The sequence below is a fragment of the Desarmillaria tabescens genome (genome assembly GCF_030435595.1).
Source record: "Desarmillaria tabescens strain CCBAS 213 chromosome Unknown EV420scaffold_34, whole genome shotgun sequence".
NCBI lineage: Eukaryota > Fungi > Basidiomycota > Agaricomycetes > Agaricales > Physalacriaceae > Desarmillaria > Desarmillaria tabescens.
Window position 1 is genome coordinate 294245 of NW_026848333.1, and position 12394 is coordinate 306638.

General features: G+C 48.5%; 4 protein-coding genes across 4 annotated transcripts; 1 reads left to right on the plus strand and 3 right to left on the minus strand.

Moving 5' to 3' along the window:
* Nucleotides 1–1334: 1334 nt before the first annotated feature.
* On the plus strand, nt 1335–2497 carry EV420DRAFT_1274496 (hemolytic lectin LSLb; the record flags this gene model as incomplete). Its single annotated transcript, XM_060467843.1, has 3 exons — nt 1335–1603; nt 1665–2035; nt 2211–2497. The coding sequence occupies 3 exons, from the start codon at nt 1335–1337 to the stop codon at nt 2495–2497; spliced, it is 927 nt and encodes a 308-aa protein (XP_060327551.1).
* Nucleotides 2498–2555: 58 nt separating this feature from the next.
* On the minus strand, nt 2556–3796 carry EV420DRAFT_1704288 (uncharacterized protein; the record flags this gene model as incomplete). Its single annotated transcript, XM_060479528.1, has 4 exons — nt 2556–3040; nt 3089–3179; nt 3237–3446; nt 3479–3796. The coding sequence occupies 4 exons, from the start codon at nt 3794–3796 to the stop codon at nt 2937–2939; spliced, it is 723 nt and encodes a 240-aa protein (XP_060327552.1). The 3' UTR covers nt 2556–2936.
* Nucleotides 3797–4442: 646 nt separating this feature from the next.
* Nucleotides 4443–6514, minus strand: EV420DRAFT_1561523 (uncharacterized protein). Its single transcript, XM_060473864.1, has 4 exons — nt 5771–6514; nt 4811–5718; nt 4571–4756; nt 4443–4505 (listed from the first exon to the last, which is right to left on the minus strand). Exons 1-3 carry the CDS (start codon nt 6323–6325, stop codon nt 4633–4635), a joined length of 1587 nt encoding a protein of 528 aa, XP_060327553.1. The 5' UTR covers nt 6326–6514; the 3' UTR covers nt 4443–4505; nt 4571–4632.
* Nucleotides 6515–7229: 715 nt separating this feature from the next.
* Nucleotides 7230–9029, minus strand: EV420DRAFT_1274421 (uncharacterized protein; the record flags this gene model as incomplete). Its single annotated transcript, XM_060467836.1, has 9 exons — nt 7230–7409; nt 7461–7608; nt 7657–7704; nt 7754–7830; nt 7880–7966; nt 8018–8480; nt 8532–8782; nt 8842–8852; nt 8900–9029. The coding sequence occupies 9 exons, from the start codon at nt 9027–9029 to the stop codon at nt 7230–7232; spliced, it is 1395 nt and encodes a 464-aa protein (XP_060327554.1).
* Between the last annotated feature and the right edge of the window lie 3365 nt (nt 9030–12394).

Genomic DNA, 12394 nt, shown 5'->3' on the forward strand with positions numbered 1-12394 from the left:
CTCTTCCTGCTAGATGTCGTCTCTTGATGCTATTTCTTCATTCAATCGTATGCTTCGTCGACAGGACTCGTATAATGACCCTGTCTTTGCTGTCGTTTTTGACGCTATCTTTTCCTCTTTGCTCGTTGAAGGTTGCTGAGCCTTTTCACTGTACACAGAACGAAGGCATCGCACACCTCCGCATTTCACACCCTAGTATATGATGCTACGCTCGCGACGCTCTATACAAGTGCCGTGGTGTCCCTGATGTAGGGTTCTTATACTGGAATTATCTCACTGCGATGTCTTTCCTTCTGGTACATATTATGCATATTTTCTGTGATATATTCACTTCTCTCTGCTTCAACTCCGTGAGACGTTCTTGGCTGGCGACTGAGGATATCACATCGGCATGAGGGAAAGGTGGAAAGATGCTACGATTGGCCGACTATGGGACCTAGACCGGTTATCTATCTATCTATCTTACATCGTGGCTTTTTTCTTAGTCAAACGTGGTGAACCCTGACATTCCCTTCGTCTGTCACTGTTAATGTGATAAGACGAAAATTTGTACCTTCTTCCTCAATACAATTATGTGTGTACGCTTTACCTTTTACGCGCACGTCCAACCCTTTTGCTTGAGGTGCACTCTGACCCGTTACGTCCACAACAGGTAGAAAGCAAACGCACGTCGTCTTGCATCTTCTCATGAATTTTAACCACTCATCCAACACTCACCTGAAACAATGCCTAGAACATCTTACCTTTCTATTTCATGTGCCTAGCACGTATTGCTTCCCTTCACCGTTGTCTGCATTTACTACTGATCCCTGACAATCGCAATGAAAGACACGGAAGCCTTACAAGCGGCGTCGTGGCCTGGAATTGTCACTGGGTATTGAAATATTGACATCCAGCATCCAGTATTTCTGTTATCTCATTCTTTTAGGTGATCAGCTGAGGAATATAGGGAGCAGCGTCAAGAAAGGAAGGGCGCACTTCTGTCACAAGACGGTGAAGTTTTCCTCCCTCCCATGCCTCGACTCTCGGCCTGGGTTGACGTCCACTCCTCAGATTCGAAGGGGGATCGCCTTGTCAGATGATACATCATCTTTGACAGGGCTATGGGTACTATCGCGTCTCCGAAATACCGGTTAATGACCTGATTACAGAAGCCATTTCGTCAATGGACATACCCTCAGTGTTCTGACTGAGAACATAAAAGCTGGTCAGACAGCCCAGGTGTTTCTCATCGGCCAACCGCCATCTCCTGTCCACATACACACTCCTCAGTCGTCACTTAAAACCACGATGGAAGAGTCGACTAAAAGCTGACCCTCACAGGCCAGACCTCAATGTACATTCCACCCCAAGGCATCTACTTCAGACTGGTCGGCCATGCCAGCCAGCACGTTCTGTTTTCGCGGAACCATGCAGACCCTGAATTCTGGCACTACAAAGGGCCGGAATACGAAGACCAGCTTTTCACACTGATCTACGGTACGGGCTCGCGCGCGGGGCTCTACGCTATCAAGAGCAAAAGGACCGGGAAAGTGCTCTTTTCGCGCACCTCCCAGGAGCCTTTCGTTGGACACATTGACGGAAACGGCGCTTACAGTGACAAGTACGTTCGCACCGTCGTGCACTCCCCAGCTGTCCTTAACTGCGCTGACCACTTCTCCCAGCTGGTTCAACCTCGAAGAGGGAAGCGGCACATATGCGAAGTTGTTCCGCCTCCTGTACCCTGCGACGGGCGTCGTTATCTTCTCGCGCACGACGTTAGACCCTCAGGTCGGGAACTGCACCAAGGCTAACATCTATTCCGACCAGTACTTCAGTTTCGCTTTTGAGGATATGGTTGTTAAGAGCGTCGAATATGATGTCGCGCTTGGCAAGATCCTCAACGTGATTTCTCACGTTCTGGCGGACCATACACTTAGGAACAACTCCTACCACGAGCAGGAGGTGGCGTTTGACTTTTCGGAGAACATCACCCATACTTCGACATTTGAGTACACGACTGGGTTCGCGATTACCGCGGGGACTGAGTTTTCAGGTGCGTTCATGCTTTTCTTTTCCGGGCTTGTATGTATCCACTTATCGGGACTGAACGGTTCATCCGCCGACACCTATCTACCGTTCTGACGCTTCCAAAGTCCCATTCATGAATCATGACACATCTTGCATCATCATGAATGACTGGTCCTGCTCTAATACTCCTCTCTTTGCAGCTGGAATCCCTTTCGTCTCCGAGGGAAAGATCAGCATTGGAGCGTCTCAGAGCAACGAATGGAAATTCGGCACCCAAAACACGTTCACGAGGACCTACGCAGCACATTTCCCCGGCGTGAAGGCAGGGCCTCACCAGACTGTTCACGCAGTGTCGGCTGTTCAGCAGGGCACGCTCGAGGTGCCGTACACCATCCACCTCGCCTCGAAGAGTGCGGGGGTTGAAGTGGTTACGAAAGGCTTATGGCATGGAGTTTCGTCGTGGGGATTACATCATGACATTACGTAACGTAATTTGACTCTACTAAGTGAAGCTGCTCGTTGAGTCTTGACAGGATCTTCAACGACTCTGGCCAAAGATGGGCGTCGTAACCGCTGACGGGGAAGGAGACTTATATCGACGATGTGGATATAATGATCAGTAAAATCTAGTTGCTGTGTAAAATTTTGCTTACTCGTTGCACTTCAGTATTGAATAAGTTGAAGTCGAAACACTGGTAGATACATCTTCAAATTTTCAACTTCAGGGAGAATCATGAGCTACATGAGCCTATGGTGATGTTCAGTGCTGTGACACAACTTGAATGGCGTGTGTAATGACATACGGGTGACTCGCTAGGAAAGCGGTGGGACTCAGCTCTAGAACGCTGTTCGAGCTCTCGTCGGTGTGCCATATAAAGTCATGTAGCCCTATGCCAGTGTGCTTCCTCTCTCCCAACAGGCCACAGTCAGCCTAAAAGGTCATCAAGAAAATCTTCCATATCGGCTTTCGGGTCCTTGGGTGTAGCGCCTTCCGCCGGAGGTAATGCTGGGGCATTAACATAGGACGCTTCTGCAAAATGTTAGCCCCACAGTCAATGATACAAATTCCCCAACCCACCTTGTTTTCGTTCTCGAGCGGTGGGTGCAATGGGCTTCTTTCGCAGCCGTTCTGATTTTGCACGAAAACGAGATTTGAGATCTAAATAAGGCTGAGTGGATGTAGAGCAACAGTAAAAGGAAACCGCACCTCAATTAGCGTCGGCAACCGCCTTTTCTCTTGACAATTCATCAAGCTCGTCGTCCCATGCGATCTGTTCGACTTTTCCTTTGCGTGTCGGTGCCTCCGAACCTATGCCACGGGAGGATATATGCGCCAGTGAATGATCTACATCGTCATCATCGTCAGGCAATGTCATTTGCAGAGCCGACTCCGGGTTGTCGGACAACCTTTGTCGCCCCAGGAATGATGGATAAGTCTACCTCTGGTTCAACTATTGGTTCGCCTAACGAAAATCAGGACGCGAATCAAAGTTATCTGAGGCGACACACCATCAGAATCGAGCTCTGGCTCCGGTTCAGCATATCTGTCTGCATTGGTTCCCAAATGTCTCTTCGAAAACTTGCACTCTCTCTCGGCCCTTTCTTCATCATCCTCTTCGACCAGTGCCTCACCCTCCAGGACCAGTCGTTGGTGGAATTCCGCTGGCCGACCGTATCCGCGACCTCGGCCACGAGCTCGAAGATATTTTCCTAAGCCACCTCGTGATTTCCCCCGACCTCTGCCACGACTAGTGCTGCTCGACGCGGACGGACCGGGTTCTGACATCGGTTGAAAATTGCGTTGTCGCTGGGCGAAGTTGCGAAGGTGGTTGCGAAGATGGTGGTAGCGAAAGGAGTTATTGTTATTATTATTATCTAATTATTTTGCAGTGCACAGGGGCAAGTGCTTTTTTCTTAGCCTTGAAATCGCGGACCCTGACATTCCGTGTGGTCGAAGCCTTGGGATCTCTGAGAGAGCAGGATTTTCACCACTCTATTCGCGACGGAGCCGACTTGGTAGAGGGATGAACATTAGAAAGAAGCACGAGACAATTCCGGCTTTCAAGTTGGTTCAGCAGAAGGTATGAGAAGGTTAACCCTGCTTATATCACAAACCTTATCGCACAGCACGGAGATATCGAAAAACAATGAACTTGAGTGCTTTAAAATGCGGAAATTCAGTAGCTGCGTTGAAAATATTTGGCTTGCAGCGTGTGCAACAGATACGGTATTATCTGACACGTCGGCACCTCGGTCCGAAAGATCTCATTAGCCATTGTCGCGTCGTTCAGTAGAGTCAAGACGTGTTGAATGTCCGTGGGGCTCGTCTAATAAGTAAAGGGGCAGTAAAGACGCCTAACAACGCCAACCTACCCGAAAATGAAAGGTGAGAAATATGCCTCTTTGATCCTCTCTTCCCATGATATCTGACATTCCTCAGAAGTGACAAAGCTGCGCCTTCCAGTTTCAACTCCAGAGCCAGGAGGATATATGTACTAGTGAAGAATTGAATTTTCAGTCAAGTCATTCTGTACAGCAAGATAATCAAGAATACACGGACATGATACACGACATAGTAATTAGTAATAATAAGCTCAACGACAGGCTGCAAGATGCTGTCTATCACAATCTTCCTGCAATGCGATCCTCGATTATCTGCGCGACGGTTGGTCCATGGACCGGAATATAGTCCCTTTGAAATCCTTCGGGGTAGTCAATGCCAGGCTCATTCGGGTGCGTGTAATAACTAGTACTACATCAGTACCGAGTCAATGAGAACGAAAATATAATTAGCACTAACGTGTCATTCCAGACCGCAAAGTGCGACATTCCAAGAGCTCGCGTCGTCCAGTGGTAATCATGCGCAAATCCTCCTGGATAGAAGATCTCAATCACCGTGGACACCTTCGTCGGAGGCATAAAAAGTAGATGAGTCAGTCCATTTCCGTGGACTCCAAGCAATATCGTCGTCCGGGCAGCAGCATGCACTTGAGCATCCTTCGACATGCGCTCAGCCTGCATGACATTAAGTTCCCAGCCCTCGTCTTTCTTCTTCTCGACGAGCTCCTCTAGAGCCGTAACCAGCGAATCGTGCGCCTCGTCCGTGAGCCTCCTCCTCGACGTACCCTGCCGACTGATATACGTTATCACGACCTTGTCTGGCATTGGAAGGTCATCTCCATCCTGCCTGACGACATCCAGACCAGAGAACTTCAACACGGACGCGCGAATAGGCTCCCACCACCCGCCGACCTTGATCCCCATGAGGCGGGACTGCTCGCGCATGTATTCCCAGGCCTCAGATGCAATACGCTGGGTGTGGGTCCCACACAGCACACCACGATGAGAAGCACTCCGATCAGTAAGAAGTACGAGCGGGAAATGCCATGCACGATCAACAGACAATCCCGAGGTAGCGGCTATTCGGTCCTCCCAATCTTGCTTGTCTTCAATGGTAAGCGAGGGGAATGCGGCACGCAAAACATATGCGTTGAATCCAGGGTAGTCACGCCATCCATCCCCATAGCTCTGGGAGAATATCATTCGGTCGAATGCCGGCGGGCCAGGGTAGGTGAATTTCGCAGAGTAGACATCAGCAACAGAAGCTGCCGAGAAGGCCCCGTGCCAGAAGGCTTGGACCCCGAACAAGAGCTCAGCGACTAGGTGATAGAAGTGTCCTAGAAATTGACTGGGTTCGTTGACGAGGAGCTGAGAAAAAAGATCATGAAGGTGGGCACTGCACACGGTTCGAGAGACATACCGTATTACCTTCCACTGTCCATACGCGATTTTTCATCTCTCCTCCCCAGCGTTGGTGAGCCTCTAAAGGTGTGATATAATCCATGTGCTGTGAAGTCGGCTCGCGTAGCGCGCCGTTTTCTGGTGTGTTCTCAGCGGGCAGGCCTGAACTTGTCATTAGACGGAACTCGGGGAAAGAGCGATTCGAAGAGAGAATGAATAGCGTGCCGCTGGACATGTACAGATTTCGAAAGAGCGTCCATCCAGGAGCATGATGAACGATGGAAGTGTGTGGTAGATTGGCGTGGACCGGTTGCAATTGCATCGAAGTATCTGGAGCCATAGTTGCAACATCATCGAGCTGCTTCACCATCTGAACATCTGGCGGTATATCCTCTGTCCAGATAGGCGGTGGCAACGGCGCGTCTTCAAAGCGATCAAGGTGGTGGGTATTGATGGTAATGATATTCGAATCGGATAGATAGGAAGGATGAACGAAAGTGAGGAAATGCATTAACGACGCTCCCAAAATCAGCAGAATGGGGTCTCTGCGAGAAATGGCGGGTCGAAACAGCATGGTGGGAACGACCAGAGAGAAGAAGATCGGCAACGGGATGGATGGTTCCAAGTTTTGTAACCGCCGGACCGAGTTACCCGATCAGGTTTTTGCCTCAACCTCGCAGTGTTTATCGTTCACCAAGGTTCGGGGGCGTACGCATGTCCAAGAGCCTCGAGTATCTATATACTCTAAGTGCCATCTTGAGCCGAAATGGCAATCCGAACATCAACTCGCCGTTCCTAAAAGATGTTTGTTCGTTCTGTAGCCGCCTTAGAAGCATCAAGAACGCACTAATGAACCATTCTTTCCATCATGGAACAACAGTTGTGATGAGAAAATAATTGTCGTCTGACTTGAAAGGCGTCAATAACCTTTAATCAAGACATTTGATTGCATACCTAAGGGAATGACTGTCTTCACGACGACCAGAAGTCGCATAGAGAGCGTATAAGCGAAGGCTATCGTAGAGGTCAGTGAACAGCACTTATAATTCACCGCTTCCAACCATCATTGGTTCATCATGTTCTTTTCGAAAAAGATGCGGCCCGTAAGATGGATGCTGCTGCCCTGCAAGATAGATGTGACCCATAAGATAGATCCGAGCATCGCCAAGAACTTATTCTGACCAGTTATGAAACAGTGTGCACTCTGATAACGGCGATTAATTAAGCCTGAATCAAAGATAGACAATTTCTCAGGACGAGCATTCTCCCGCACCGATCCATACGGCAATTCATCCTTGATGACAAAGATCCTTGAGACGGTGTTTTCCTCTCTTCAACTTTTGACGTACACAGGCCGACCCAAAATGCCTTGTAGACTATGAACCCCAGATTCTATTCGAACATCGGATCAAGGCGCTGCAAACAATCGGAGTAACCTTCTTACATTGAATTCAGCGACTAAGCAAATCAAACACTCGTCAATGGAACGCTCCAGCCACCCAACCATTCACAAAGTAGAATCCATAAACTTTGCACGGCTCGGGTTTGGCTAGAAGACTCCCCCACAGATTCTTCCTAGGTCCGAGGCTAGATACCAATTGCGCACCACAGCGGATAAGAATCTTGGCGTCAGCTTCCGCCTCTTGACGATTAAATGCCTGCATATCCAGATTATGAATAAGGTTCAAGAGTCATAAGGTCTAACTCACAGTGAAGATCGAGGGTATCTTCCGCTTGACGAGAAATTTGATCGTGTCGGGCCACGTTCCGGCGTTTTCCTCGGATAGACCAGAGTTGAAAGCGACCGCAAGGTCAGGGTTTCCAAAAGTAGACTGAACACCAAGCTCATGGTACAATCTGGAAAGTCGGAGTCAGAATAACCCAGGCGAGATGCGGCAAACGTACTCGCGACGATGCTCGTGGATACGGGCGCGGGTCTTGCTTTTACAGTCTCTGCGGGAGAGTCAGACAACAACTCTGAGATAGGGTGAATACACCGCACGAGCATGTGTCCATTACCATCACTTCGGACGACCACGGCTTCATCAGGTTCGGTAGTTGTGGACCGCAAAGGATGAGCTTGTAGGGACATCAACACGAGTCTGGATGGCAACAAATGTAAACTGACCTTGAGAGTCTTTACCCGAGGAAGTCTATGAAGGATCTCCTCGAAGGCTTGACCAGCGAAGACTTCTGCCTCATACGCACCGATGATCTTTAGGTAGAGGTCAGAATGAATTTTGAAATTTCTTCGAAGGGTACTCACATGAATCGTCAACGTCTCCTTCGTGGTCCACGCGTCGCCCTCGTTCAGGTGTTCCAATGCCCATAAAATCGTCATAGGCATTGACAAATGGTTCGAGGTCGCTCGCACCACCACAGATGCAGGCAGATCGGTACCGAAAGCCTGCCGAACGTCTTCTTGATACTCGCTCTCCCATGTTGCACCTTCTAGTGTATGCCAAGCATCCTTGACACGCTCAGGAGCCCAAGAAAACGGCACGTTCATTCCGCTCATGATATCTGCAAAAAGAATATCGGCGCGTACTTCCTGATTGATCTGACACTGCGTCGGCCCCTCTTCGCGGGCCTGTTCCTGGTGAATATAGCGTATAGCTTCCCAATGCTCATTGGAGCAATAAAAAGCCATTTTACAGTCTGGACAAGATGAAAGAGAGGAGGAGCGGAGGGGGGAGGGTTTCATTCGTAGGAGTCGATCCGTCCTGGCACTGAAAAGATGTCAAGGTGAGACTTTTCTGTAGCGAAAATTCGTAATATACCAAGCCATGCAACGGGGTTGAAACGCCAGCAAATTCTGTTCTGCGGTATTCAATGGACGGCCTTCCTTGCTAAAGGGCAGCATAATTTGACTGATTTCATTTTTGACTATTTGATCACCAAGCATATTGAGATAGTCGATATCGGTCGACGGTGCGTCAGCGAGAGAGAACGTGAGAGTCGAGATGGCAAGGGCGCTTTTTTCTACCGCGTCCAGTGCCTTGCAGATCGCTTTGTGTTGACGCCAATCCTTCTATCAAAAGGGGGCTGTTACACCTAGATAAACCATGATTTTGAGAGACAAAAGCTAACTTTTTGGCAGTCTAACATGTCTCATTAATAAGAAAATCATCAAGGCGAAAGCGCATACCTGTTCCGCAGTACGACACACGTTTGCAACGCGTACAGCGTGATATCTTTGTATTCGGACCTTCTGTTTTGAAGCAGGAGTAGCAAGCTTGGCAGTAATTGGCAGTTAAAGGGGGAATACGATTCATCATGGTGGTAGAATAAAAAGGTCAGACTGCCAAAGACGACACTGTTATTAAGCCGATACGATTTGGATCACCGAAATTCCTTATCCTTATTCTTTTGTTCCCTCTGCTAAAATATAGCACATTCCTTATCGTTTACCTCACATTTCTTGATAGTAATGAACCTCTACATTCCTTCGAAACTCCTATGATGCGGTAGAATATACTAGTTTGTTGAGGATCGGGTTTCACAGTCACCAACGGCACGGCTGAGCCGTGTTTTGTTTGACTTTATTTCGATTTTCGTGCTGATCGTTACCGCTACTTGACTCTGTACCGCGACCATTACCGTGCCAGACACCGAAAACGCGAGCGTTTTAGTCAATACCACCACGTTCTCTTTCTTTGCCGACCTCTATTCCCAACATAGCTGTCATGCTTCGAGGCCGCCTATATAACAGGTTGAGTACTAACCCATAATCTATCTGATTTTACCTCCCAAAGACTGACTGAATATTGACTCCGCGAGCTCAGCGCAATTCTCGGAGCAATCCTACGAGCTTGCGTACCTCTGAGCACTTCGCCAGGTTCACCTTAAGACATCTTACTCTTTGTTACTAACATAGTACCTTATTTCTTCTCGAAACCTTTCCCTCCGCTGAGTCACAACGCTCCTTGAAATACCATTTGTTCTTACACTATTTACATGTCCCTAGCTAATTCTATACCTCTCCCTCCACTCCCTAATTCCAGCTTAGTAGAGTATTCCAAGGTCCCCAACAGACGCGCGTTAAATTCGAAATTCGGAACTTCGGCCCGACTCAACCCCTTCACTGTGAACCACGAGCGAACGTCCCTTGAGCTCGATTTCTCTGTATTCTAGATCTGCTGTCCGGAGGGGGCTTTGGCGGCACTGAAGCTCTCGTATCCAGCTGCGGTTCTATGTCTTCTCTAGTTTTCGCACAAGCTTGACAAAGGGTCGAGGCTTTAAATTTGTCCGGATGGCTTGAAGGCGCGCTGCGACCACTGCGAGGAATCTGATGTGCTTCGCTGTATCACGAAGATCGATGTCAATATTTTTTATTGAATCGGAATGGACGATGGCTCTTTTAGACTTCATTTTCGTGCTCGAATTTGAATCTGTTGTCGTGGCGTACAGCGCCACGGACCGGATGTCGGTACTTAGGAAACGACTATGGCTTTAAGCACTCTTTACCGCCCTTCATCTCCACCTTGTCTGTCTCTCATTGGACATGACAGCCTGTTACGACGGAAATCCGTCATATCAACGCCACCTGAGGTTCTTCCAGATAAACACACGTTTTTAGAAGCTGGATCTCATTCATTTTGTTGAGCCTGTTCTTTTTCACCATTCACACCGCTTCTGACAGTGCTGCTGATCTTCTAAAAGCTGTCGTGTCGTGGCGAAGCGCAGCATATTGAAAACACGCCGCTACTTGCATGAAAACGAATACTTACTAGCTGCTTCTCAGCTCCGGATGTGGGTCCATTTCTTTACCCCACCCCCGTCAAGCAGCTGCCTTCTTGTCTAGATCACTTTTTCACTGTCATACTCTTGACTACCTCAGTGCTAAATCTACAGCTGTGTACCCAATGCACGCACGGTCACTTGGATTCCAACAACGCAATCAGCCAAAAAATACGACAGACCGATGGAGGGTACACAGATCACGGAAATGTGCTTGAAAAATTCCCAGAAGCTGCATTATTTGCCGTGGTATCAGACCGTTTCCCGCATGTTTGTGGACCTAATCCATCAGCACTTTCCCCTCTTAGTTTGCAGGCGGGGGCATTAGAATACGGGAGTCCTGAGTACAGCCGTCAAACTGACTTTCATCTCGGAATCCGAAGTACGCCTGTGCTTCTGCTACTCTTCGAACATTCCACACTTGGCCCTGCGAATCAGAATTTGTATAAATGTACCACTGACTGTTACTGATTATCTCCCGGCCGGGATTATACATGAGTCAGGTCTAATTGGTAGAGCGTGTGATATTTATGATTCCACAGTGCTCTGAATTACCGATGTCCGTTTACATTTGAGCATTAGAAGCAAGAGAGGACGAAAACCGAGTGACAAGAACAACGGGATGGGCGTGTTATTGAATCAGATCCATTGTAATCGGTCAAGTATATATAATTCTCGCTAACTTCTTTCCTGTAAACGGTTCGCTTATTCTCACTCTATTATAGATTCTGAATAGCATGTCATCCATGCAGACTACACGAGCTAGCCCGTAATACCGATATTTGAACACGGCCCGAGCCCCCTCTACTAGTCCTATCAACCCCCAAGGAATCTCGTAACCAGAAATTCGTACAATCCATTCTCATAGCACGAGCCATCGATTTTGTCCGGGCCGTTCGGGAATGTACCCAGAGCGCACCTTGAAAAGTTCCTGGAAAGTGGGGGGAAGAGATAATGTAGATTTGAAGCAATACATATTCGAGCACATGTCACCAGCGATTGAGTTTGGGGGCTGGATCTGGTCTGATCTGGTCTGAATTGTTGTCCAATGTCAGTGACACTACTGACATGGCGGGGAAATTTCCTTTTGCAGGACGGTTGCAAGGGTCGCCAGACAAAAACCTCCGGTCGGGTATTTTGTCCCAGTGATTGCCCAATGACTGAATGTCAGGCACCGGAGACCGGGAGATACCGCGGCACTGAGCTGCCAACTGACCACTCGGTAACCAGAAGGAAGGAATGATGCTTAAAACTGGAATGGTCCTGCAGTTGGCCGCCTCCCAATGCGAATTGAAGAGCGCCACGCAATTCTGGCCTTGTTTGTCGGGCCAGGAGGAATAGGCAGTTATTATGACTGCCGCTTCTATCAGGGGCGAAGGAAGCAACATGCCGGAACGATCACGTAGAGTGGCTGGTCCGTTCTACACACGATGCGGAACGAATAGAAACGAATGGATTGAATATCATTCTTTTCAGCAAAATCAGGTTCAGGAATATTCGATATGAAATGTCACGAAACCTGAATCTGAGGGGGGAATCCATGTCGTATCATACACCCTAGCCGATCTAGGGTAACTTGTACCAGAAAATTTCTACATAACAGGGCATCAGGATGGCGTGTGAGTAGGGTTGCCGAGCTGTCTCAGGCAGGTTTTCGTTTTGCGTAACAGTGCATAACGTAAATCGGTTTGAGCGGCTTTAAGGCACGGCTCCGTGTCCGGATTATAGACCTATTTTTAGCGCCGCCTCCGGTCTGGTGTACTTTAATAACTGTATATATCGCATTGAAGGTAGATAATACCGTATGTTTTAGGTGTTATATCGTGTAAAGACTGTTGGACCGGTTGCTGCTCACCGCCGGACCGCCGTACGTATAGCGCGGAGCTCGTGCCACAACATTTGA